The following is a 12,068-nucleotide window of genomic DNA, read 5'->3' on the forward strand; positions in this document are numbered from 1 at the left end:
ATCGTAAAGCAAAATCAACTCCAATGACAAAACCAACTACACCACAACTTAGGGAACCAAAGTAGGAAGCGGCGGCGGCGAAAGTATTTTCCTCCGCGATTTGATTTTTCGGTGGCAAGGTCGCCAGACGACGGCGATTCCAACGGTATGGGCGGTGTCGACCGGAGAGCGGGGATGGACACGAACAGTGGCGGCGGCGGCTAGTTTGATTTTGAAGAATTGGACTGTGATACCATATTAGAAATTTTGGGAAAAAATAATGAAATTGTCTTATTAATCCTCAAAATAAAGGGCTTATATATATACAGACAATACAAAACAAACTCGATAGACTCAAATCTAAGTAATCTAATATATGGATAAGACCAAATCTAAATATAAATATACTAAATTTAAAATCGAATATTTAAAATATCTCTAACATATCTCAACATAAGTCATATAAAAAAAATAAGTAAATAAATAAAATAAAATAAAAAAATAATCGATTACAAGTTAGAATATAACTCCACATATAATGACATATTTTGGCGATAATTATTGCTTCAATTTCATGTTTTGAGCATACTCTTGTTTATTATTTAATTTGAAATTATTCGAAAATGAAATTACATTTTGGTTAGTTGGTTTCTCAATTAATTTAGAAAATGGGCCTTGAGTCATCTTATATATATATATATATATATATATATATATGTTGGTTGTTTATTGGTATTTGCATTAATAATTCGAATGCCTTGTTGCTATCGACTTGGTTCAATTCCTCCTATAAAACCTTAGCTAAATATAATAATAATAATAATAATAATAATAATAATAATAGATTTTGTTTTTATACATATGATAAATTTTTATTTTTATCTTATAAGTATATATTATATAGATTGTGTTTGAATCTTTTATATATATATATATATACACACATTCATATTTAACAAAAATGTATGATTGAAACACACTTTTAAAAGCAAATTGAAGTGTAGAATAGTAAAAAAGGGTTTGAAAAGAAATGCTAAGAACTAATTCATATTGAACAAAAATATTAATTAAATAAAATAGAGGACAACATATGTTATTGGATTAAAAAGTAAAGCCCAAAGAGCAAATAATGTTCTAGTAATATATAATACTCCTTTTATCACTTAAATTTGTACTTAGTTTTTTTCTTTTACCTAAAAATATTCTTATTTTATTTTATTTTTTTGGTAAGCAACTATACTAATATTATTCATTTATTTACTAAAAAGAACAAAAAGTACACATCATATTAAAATCTGTACTCAGAAGTTTAAATATATATATTTTTTGTAACATAGGGATACAACATTTTGTGTTCATGGACATACTTTTGTGTTGAAATCAATTATAGTATGTATTGTATGGATGATTGTCATGTATTACTGTCAGTTTATGTTTTGTATTAATATTATATTAATATAAATTGTATGTTTCTATCGTTATATAGTGTCTTGTCTATCGTACTGATGTGCTATCAGTATTTGAGCTGAATTTTATAATTCAGTATAATAACAATCGCCAATATATATATATATATATATACACATAGGCGGCTATAGTGCTAAATTTAACAACACACAGATAGCTAGCAAATAATATACGGTAATGTTAGTGACAACATATTATTTATATTAATATAATACAAACACAACACGTGAACTAACAACACACAAACAACTAGCAAACAACACATAGTAATGTTAGTGATAGCATATAATTTATACTCATATAATACAAACACTACAAATGAATTAATAACACATGATATAGCATCACACGTACAGTACATGCAGCAGTTGATTTCAGCACATGACATACACTTATACAACATACGCGTAATTATAAACAAATAACATATATCATTATTACAAATAACACGTGCTATTTTTAATAAAAAAAATTATGCTATTTTTGTATTTTATGGATGCACCGTACTAATTTTTTTAAATCAGCATCGTAATATTTCCCGTATAGTATGTGTATATATATATGTATATATATATGTGTGTGTAATGGTGGATGATTGTAGTAGAAATGAATGAATGAAACAGGTACTAGCTAGCTAGGTGTCGAAATCGATAGAGTGCCATGTGTGAAGAAGCATTGAATGTACAAAATCCTTATTACACGATAATGGAAGAACAAAGCAAGACCCCATGTACGTGACTTCTTAAGCAATGCATTTATTACCCAACTATTTCTATTTATATATATATATCATCAAAAACACAAACAACGATTGATGTGTACGAATTTTATTTGAATTGAATATATATATATCTGATAAGCTAAATAAGGCCCTTGAAAATACATGTCAACTACCATTCCTCTCTAATCATTTCAACAGTTAAGATCCTTCCCTACTCATGCAAACACACCCAATTTGATGATATTATTAGGGTTTCTTCACCCAATATATATATATATATATATTACGTGATTTTTAATGAATATTAATAACAAAAAAAAAAATACAATATATCCCTATCCATATAATATAAAGAATATATATTTTTTATTCTCTCACAAAAAGTCAATAATGTAATATAAAATATAAATTTTTATATTATCGACACAATTATTTATACGTTACATAAAAAGTACCTCAAACTAAAAAACACTAAACAATTATTCTCTCTGTTCTTTCGGTCTTTTTTTTTTTTTTTTTTTTATGCATAATAAGGGTTCTATGTACATAATTTTAGTTAATTTTGAAGTAAATTATATAATAAATTTTATACACAATATTCCATGGGCTCATGTCAAAACATGCCTTATGTATATATGTTTTTACCTTAAATAATAATAATAATAATAATAATAATAATAATAATAACTTGAAATACGATCAAATAGAACCTGAAAAAAGGTCTAAAGTTCAATAGCTCGTGGTCCTCAATTGTAACACAAATAACTCACGTATTAAATATTATAGAGAATAAAAATAAATGAAGAAGTTTGTGCAAAGTAAATAAATAATATAAAGAGGTATACAATGATTTTGTTCACTCTGTGTTTTTGGATTGATGTATTTTTTATTTTTATATTAAATTTGACAAATTGTTGGTAATATAAAAAAAAAAAAATTATATTGAATTGTTAATTTTTTGTAAGTCAATAAATTAATATATATTATATATTTCATTATTGTCCATATATATTTTATTTTTTTAGTAATATTTATAAAAAAATTATGTCACAAAAAAAATAGAGTGAACAAACTCAATGTTTTATCTATATTAATATAAACTTACAAAAAATAATTTATTCTAGTATATTAGAGTTTGGTATACAAATATAAAATTTTACCTACTAGTTTTACTATATTATAATAAACTATATATGATAAATTTTAAATAAAATATTTGACAAATTTACTGATCTAATCTACGTACTATTTCGTGTATTCAAAACCAAATGTTCAATTTTTTATTTTTATTTTTTACTATACAATTTCATATGTAAATAAACTCTTTTTTTTCCTAAAAAACATCATACCCATCTAAATTCAAAATAAAAAATACATACACAAAATGTAACACACCTCTATCTATCTATATATATATATATATACACCATATATATATGTATTTATAAAAATTATTAATAAAAATGAGTGTTTTTATGGATGATTCTTGAAAATTTTTACTATCCCTCCAATTTTTATCATTTAAAAATGTCAAAACAAACGCTTATTCTTTTTTTTATATTACACTAAAAATTAATTTACATTCAAAATATTATATTAATATTTTTTTATATTATATTATACAACTATTTCAATTGAAGAAATATTTTTTTGTAAAGTATAAGAAATTGTATACATAATATAAACATAATAAATGTATGTAATATATTAAATTTTTTTGGAAAAATATGTGTATTATTTTTTATAAAAAGAATACACCGTAAACTTCCAACCAAAATTTATTTTAGGGTAAATTATATAACATTCCTTTGTATTTTAGTAAAAATGCACAAAACACTTTGTGTTTTATTTATTGAGTGAAACCCCTTGTGTTAAAAAGAAAAAAAAAATTTATGAAACACCCTCCTAAATAATTTTATACAAATGAAAAACGTAAAATATCTTAAATAATTTTTTTTAAAATATAAATAAATAAATAATTGATCAATCATTTATTTTCATAGTTTTTATATAAATCAGATAACAATTTATCTCCAAAAATTATAAAATGAAGGATTAATCAATTATTTATGTATTTATTTTATTCAAAAAATTATTTAAAATATTTTGTTTTTTTTATTTGTATGAAACTTGTGTAATTTAGGTTTTTATTCAGAGTCAAATATCAGTTTTGGATAAGGGGGTGTTTCGTGCAAACTTTACATTAACACAAGAGGCTCACGTAACAGATAAAACACATAGTGTTTTGTACATTTTTACGAAAATACAAGAGAGTGTTATATAATTTACTATTTATTTAAGATATATATATATATATATATTGTGGGTTTGGGTACATGCATATGCATTTAATTTAAATTGGATAGTTGGCAAGCTATCGAAGAAGGAATAGATTATACAATATTTCTATTATTGATGTGGAAATAATGAGGATATAATATTAATATTAATATTAATATTAATTTGTACACATTTATATTAAAGAGTGTAATATATAATATACTAATATTCTTTATTGATTTATTTAAAAATAAATGAAATGAAATGAAATGTAATTGTAGCTGTAGGGGAGTTTAATTAGGCCACAAAACTGAAATTGCCTGCTGCCCACTTGACAAGAATATCACTTATTCTCAAAACTCACACAATCATTGCCAACATATTTTCTGTAGAATCACATCATATTTATATAAATATGGAGTACTTCATATTTGTGCATATCTATATATGCTCAAGAACCCCACATGTATCTCCATTTAATTTTTCAACCAAATCAAAAATATATATATATATATATATATATGAAAGATTGGGGTGTTAATTATTGTGCTAATTGAAATCATGTGTTTAGATATCATATTTATGGAGTGTTGTATGAACATTTCTTGTGTTAAAATCAATAATAGTATGTACTCAGAGCGGTATCGGATGTTTTTTGGGGCTCCGAACAAAAACGAATTATAGGTCATATAAATATATGATTAAATGTATTCTTAAAATAATATCGCCGACGTCAGTGTCAGTTGGATAAGAGATTGAAGGCAGCTATTTGACGGTATCGATTCGGGAGAAAAAAAATGGAAGGGGCACCGACGGTGCTTCACCGTAGTGTCCGGAGGTTCAAAGAGAGAGATGATAGAAGAAGGGAGAAAGAGAGAGATGATTGAAGAATGGAGAAAGAGAGAAGGTGAGACGGATTTGATCTGGGTCACCGCGGCACAGCAAATTTAAGAAGATGGAGAGAAGAGATAAGAAAAATATATAATTAGATTTTAAAATTAAAATTGAATTGAATAATTACGAAGAAGAAAAAATATATACTAAAATTTTAAATTTAATAATAATAATAATATGCTAATATCTTAAAATATAGGTCCCTTTTAGTTATGAACCCTGAAGTTGCTCACCTTACTCCGGCTAAGAGCCGACTATGTATATATTATGGCGGCGGCTACAGTGCTGAATACACCGTGTGCTACAAGACAATACACAGTGTTACCATAAACAACACACAATATATTTTAATATAATGCATATACAACACACAATATATTTTAATATAATGCATATACACCACATAACCTAACAGCACATGATATAGTCTCACACGACAATACATATAATACTTGATTTCAGCACATAAACATACTCTCATATAACACACGCTATAATTATGACTAACAGCACATACTTTTATTACAAACAATACACACTATAATTATGACTAACAGCACGTACTTTTATTACAAACAACACATGTTGTACATAATAAAAACATGTGATGTTTTTATATTCAATGCCCTAACATTTCTCATATATTATATGCATAATATTTATATATTGTTAGTTCATATATTAAATTTGTATTACCTTAATGATGTGTTCTCAGCTCTATAATGAGTTATAAAAATTCACTAGAGAGAAAGAGATTCTCATCGTCTATGAAATTGGCATATGAATATTTTAGCGGACAAATATGATCAAAATTATAACGATCAATTAATTTTTTTAGTGAACTAAATTATGTCGAATGTAATGGTGTAAATTCAACCATTTAGCATACAATATTTAGAACAAGATAAAACTGCACAAAATTCACAATGAATTATTTGAAATTGCGTCGAATTTTTCATCCTTTTAAAATTGTATCACACTTTTTTGAAATCACAAAAGAGTCTGACGCAGTTTTAGAAGCACGAGAAATTTGATGTAATTTCGTGAAATCAATATGTGCAGTTTTGTCTGAAAACAATAAAATAGTTTCACTTATTATTGTTTTTACTATTCAACTCATATAATTTTCAACAAAAATGAATTATTTCATCTCATAAAATATCGTATCAAAAATATTATTTAAACTTAAATTCGAACACAAAATTCAAAAAATACAAAAAAAAAAACACCTTTTATATATATATATATATATATTTACCTAGGCTACCAATTTAGTTGTAGATTTGAGAGTTGAATTTTGAATTATAGCAAATATTAATGGTATGTTTTGAATTAATTTAATTTTTAATTTAATTTTAAAAAATAAATATCAAATTTGATATTTTGAAAAATAAAAAATGAAAAATTATGAATAATAAAGTCGAATTAAAAACTACCTCCAGACAAGGTTAGATTTCATTGGGCATGCATCATTTTCATATGATCCTTAGGCAAAAGAAAAGAAGCTGATGATAAGTTAAATTAAAATTTGTAGGCGTATAGAAATTGAGTTGTCTATTTTTGCCTTTGAACAATAAGACAATATCATGTTATTGGTTGCACTTTACATTTTACAATTTTGCCAAAATATATATATATATATATATATTTTTTCTTATTGGGTGTTTTTATCGAACAAAATTTCTTGACGTATTTTTTAATTAATATTATAAAAAAAATACAATATATTATTTATTTTTATTCATTTACAAAAGTCAACGGGTAATGCAAAATATTTATTTTTTAATGTTTGTTAGAATTTTTTGTTTGATGTATTTTAATGATATTTTTAGAATTGTAAAAAAAAAAATTAATTACAAATAATTATTCAATAAGATATAAACAAGTATTTAATATGGTGTTTCGAGTAATTTTTTGTTTATATGTAATATATTAAAATGTAAATAAATATGCAATTTAATATTTTGTGAAAATATATATATATATATATATATATGAGATGAATTATGAAAACCGTGAGAAGATTGAAAAATATACAACCAAACAAATCATTGTCACTGTTCACCAAGTTAAATAGTTTACATATATTTTGGAGATTTGGATTTATTTTTTTTTAAATAATAAAAAATTGAATAGAAAATAATAAGTATTTGATGTCGTATAAATAATGACTTAAACTAAAATGTAATACTTTGAATAGAAAATAATTTTTTTAATAATATTTTAGATAAAAATTAAATTTCAAATATAGTAGTGCGAAAATCGACTCGAAAACATAAAGAGTCTGGTTTTTGGATAAATATAATTTAAAATTTTGGAAATTTGAACCCAAAAAAAAAAAAAAACCCTATTTTGTATATAGCTCTATTTTTTTCACCATAATTTAAAAAAAAAAAAATGATTTTGAACTCAAATTTCCAGAGTCAGTAGAAAGGAAAATTTCAAATAAAAATAAAGAGAGAAATATTAGATGATTTTATGGCATAATTGGAGCAAATCTTTTCCACGTGAAAGGCTGTAATCAATAACAATAACATTATATATATATATATATATATATACACTATAATACTCCCTCCGTCCCATATATCATGTCAACGTTGCCGTTTCTGTCCGTCCCATATTCTATGTCACTTTCCTTTTTTGAAAAATGATTACAAACTTTAATCTCATTTTAAATTTTTTAATTTATTTTTTTAATGTTAATTAAATTAATTAGTTATTTTAATCTTAATTTATAATTATTTATATTATAGGATAATTATTTTCACCAATACATTCTTAATTATCTATTAATTACACTCCTCCTAAAATACCGTGTCTACAGTGTAGCAGACACGGTATATGGGACGGAGGGAGTATTTCTTAGGGTGTGTTTGTTTGGGGTTTGGATTTTGAGTTGGGATTTGAATAGTTGTATAATGTGATATAAATAGACATTGATGTGATATTTTGAATGTAAAATTAATTTTTAATATAATATAAAAAATAAAAAATAAAATTTGATTTAATATTTTTTGGAGAAAAAAATGAGATGAATATTCTATTTAAAATGTGTTATAATGGAGGTAGTAGTTAAGCTATATTACAAATTACAATTAATGAGGTGGCAGTTTAACATGTCTCCCACCGAATATTATCTAAATATATATAGGGCCGTCTCGGATTTTTTTTGGGTTTTGAGTGAAAATAAATTATAAACTCTATAAACATATGATTAAAATGTACTTTTAAAATAATATCACTGATTGATATCGATTGGACAAGAAGTTGAACGTGACCGTCACAACAAAGTTAATTTAATTTGAAAAAAAAAAAAAAGACGAAAGACGGTATGTTTGGAAATTCGAAAAGCAAAAAGAACTGAAGGAGTGTGAAAGATGAGAGAATGTGTGGCAAATTTGGTCTGAGTTGGTAGGCGCAATGCGACAGGGTGTGAGATAAAGAAGTGTAGACGACGATTAAATTTAAATTTGAAAAGATGGGGTGAGAAGTGGTTAGGAAAAAAGAGATGGAAAAATATATATATATATATATATGATTAGTTTAAAATTTAATTTAAAATTTAAATAGGATAATTACAAAGAAAAAAATATATATATAGACTAAAACTTAAAATTTAATAATGATAGTGAATAATATTTTAAAATATAGACCCCCTCTACTAATTTAAAAAATATCAGTACAATATTGATTAATTTAAAGCAATATTCTAAATAATTTAATATTATTCTCTCTAAAGCGTATTGATTTGTATTATAATGAATAATATATTGACTATGTAGAATTATATCATATATTGTCACAACATGCATATTATCAGGTAATGCATATATATATATATATATATACTTATTTATTTTATCAAATATACTGATTGAATCAAATCGTACAATAAAATATATAAATATATCCCTACATCAACGCCCCATGATTATTTAAATTGAAAATATATAAATTTTGACTTCTTCGATCACTGCGAGATTAATTACTACACAAATATATATATATATATATATATACTATTGTCAACATTACTTTGTTAGAATGGTCCATGCATGCATGCATGCACACGTTGTAAGTTATATATATATATATATATATATTATTCTCTCTATCCCATTTTCATGTTATAAGTTATATATATATATATATATTATTCTCTCTATCCCATTTTAACTGTCCAATTTCGGTAGATACAAAAATTTAGATAAAAATATAATTAGTAATAATTAAAAATTATATTAGTAAAAATAATTATTGTATAGTATAACTAATTATATATTAAAATTAAATAACTAATTAATTTAATTAAAATTAAAAATAAATATTATGAAATTTAAAATATGATTAAAATATATAATTATTAAAAAATAATAATGGAAAACAAACAAAATAAAATATATGAACAAATTATAGGAGACGGAAGAAATGTTAATTACGTCCATGTTGGTTTCAGATGATTTGCATTTAACGGCCTTTTCAACGCATTATAAAGTTTTGGGTAAATTTTCTAACAATTACATATCTGTTATTATAAATATATAAAGTATCTTATATTTTATTTATTGCATAAAATTATTTTAATATTTTTGTCTTAATTAGCTATAGGATGAAAATCCTTTTTTTTTTTTTTTTTTTTTTCATGTCAATCATAGTGAGTTTGGTTTGTGTATGATTTTTTTTATACTAATTTGTCCCGGTTCTAAAAGTTTTATTTTTTATTTTTTACGTGTTGATCTTAATATTAAATATTATATCAAAATGTAGTACAAATTAAAAAAAACAAAAACAAAAATACTTCTATTAGTGTCTTATAATATTAATAGAAGGATATTTGTACAAAAAAAATATATATATAAATATAAGGATATTTTTAATGTTAATACAATGACGCAAAAGGTAACGTGAACTTTGGAGGCGGACGGGGGTATATGTTTGTAATTTAAATAAATATTAACGGTATTTTGGTACTAGTGTGTAATTATTTTTTCTAAAATAGAAAAGTGATACCTTGAAGTAGGACAAATGAAAATGATAGAAAGATATTTTAATTTAAGTTAAAAGACGGATGAAATTAAAGAATATATATATTAAAATAGTTGATAATTGCATAATAAAACAAAAACAAAAAAATTTAAATTTAAATTCTTAAAAGATAACAATTTCTCCATTCAAAATATTGTATGCACTAGGTAAACTCCATTAGCAAAATAGTATGTAAAATATATCATCAAAATAAATTAAATGTGATAGACAAGACTAAGATGCATCGAGTCGACTGGTTTTGGACTGGTGAGTCACATCCATAGTTTGTTATTATATATATATATATATATATTTTTATAGAGATAGAGAGAGAGAGAGAAAGAGAGAGAGAGAGGCAATTGTAATATGCCAAGTGCCAAACAACAATTAGAAAATCTGCCCCAAACAGACAGCCAAAATAAAGAGGGCAAAGAAGATGACAAATTAAGATTACTACAAAATCCAATTCATAACCCCCTTTCCCTTTACTAGAGTGAGAAACAATACATACATATATATATACATAGAGAGAGAGAGAGAGAGAGAGAGAGAGAGAGAGAAAATAAGCCATGATCATGCTGGCCCCCCCACAACCCTACCCTTGTCTTCTTGTCCCAACCCTCATCCGTCACCAACACAAATCCACACCCACAAAAATCCCCATACCCCAACCCCACCCCACCCCTCAATACAACGCCCCCTACCTATATATAAATCCCCCCAATCCAATTCAGTTCTATTCAATTCTCCATCACAACTATACAAATCTTCAATCATCAAATCCAAACAAAACAAAACCCTAATTAGCTAAGAAATTAATGGATATGGCAGAAACGATCGAACTCGCCAACTGCGAGTGCTGCGGATTGAAAGAAGACTGCACTCACGACTACATCGCCAAGGTCAAGAACAGCTTCCATGGCAAATGGCTCTGTGGCCTCTGCTCAGAAGCCGTCAGGGATGAGCTCATCAAGAACAACAACAACAACAACAACAATGGTAATAACCATAATCATCTGCACCTCGGACTCCACGAAGCTCTCCTCTCCCACATGTCCTTCTGCCGCCAGCACAAGCTCCTCAGCCCCGCCGTACAGGTCGCCGACGGCATGAAGCAGCTCCTCCGGCGACACTCCGGCAAGAATATCGACAAGAAGTATACAAGGTCTGCTGCCAATTCAAGTGTCCTATTAGTTAATTAGCCGATGCCGAGGAGGAAAAATCGATCGATTAGTTGTCTTGATTCGATCGTTATTGTTTGTTTTATTTTGGTTGTAGTTTGTTATAGATATATATATATATATATGCATGTATGTATATGTATATACATACAAGTGTATGTTTGTATGTATATAGACACACAGATACACACAACATGAGTTATTACAGCAAATTAATTAAGGTATATCTTATGATCTACATGGTTTTTTTTTTTTTTTTTTGTGGGATTGATGATGTAATTAATCTTCTTTTTGTAAGAAATGGAGTGATTAAATTTTGTCGAAACGGGGTTCTTTGTTCTTCGATGGGATTATGTTTCGATAATTCGATGATTATTATTGTGGAAATTGATCATCCCTAATCAAGATTAGAACACAAAATTAAAATATATGATGAATCATACCCAATCACCTAATTTAAGATCTCTAAATGCCTAAATATATATGAACAAGTGTTGATTAACTTTCTTCTAACAGTT

The 12,068-nt window shown here is 25.4% G+C and overlaps 1 protein-coding gene across 1 annotated transcript; it reads left to right on the forward strand.

Moving 5' to 3' along the window:
• The first annotated feature begins 11,113 nt into the window (after positions 1-11,113).
• Positions 11,114-11,810, forward strand: LOC127266579 (uncharacterized). The gene has a single exon (XM_051296862.1). The coding sequence runs from the start codon at positions 11,188-11,190 to the stop codon at positions 11,569-11,571; it is 384 nt and encodes a 127-aa protein (XP_051152819.1). The 5' UTR covers positions 11,114-11,187; the 3' UTR covers positions 11,572-11,810.
• Positions 11,811-12,068: the final 258 nt, after the last annotated feature.

The sequence above is a fragment of the Andrographis paniculata genome, unplaced genomic scaffold, assembly GCF_009805555.1.
Source record: "Andrographis paniculata isolate CXL003 unplaced genomic scaffold, ASM980555v1 Contig76END, whole genome shotgun sequence".
In the NCBI taxonomy this organism is placed as follows: domain Eukaryota; kingdom Viridiplantae; phylum Streptophyta; class Magnoliopsida; order Lamiales; family Acanthaceae; genus Andrographis; species Andrographis paniculata.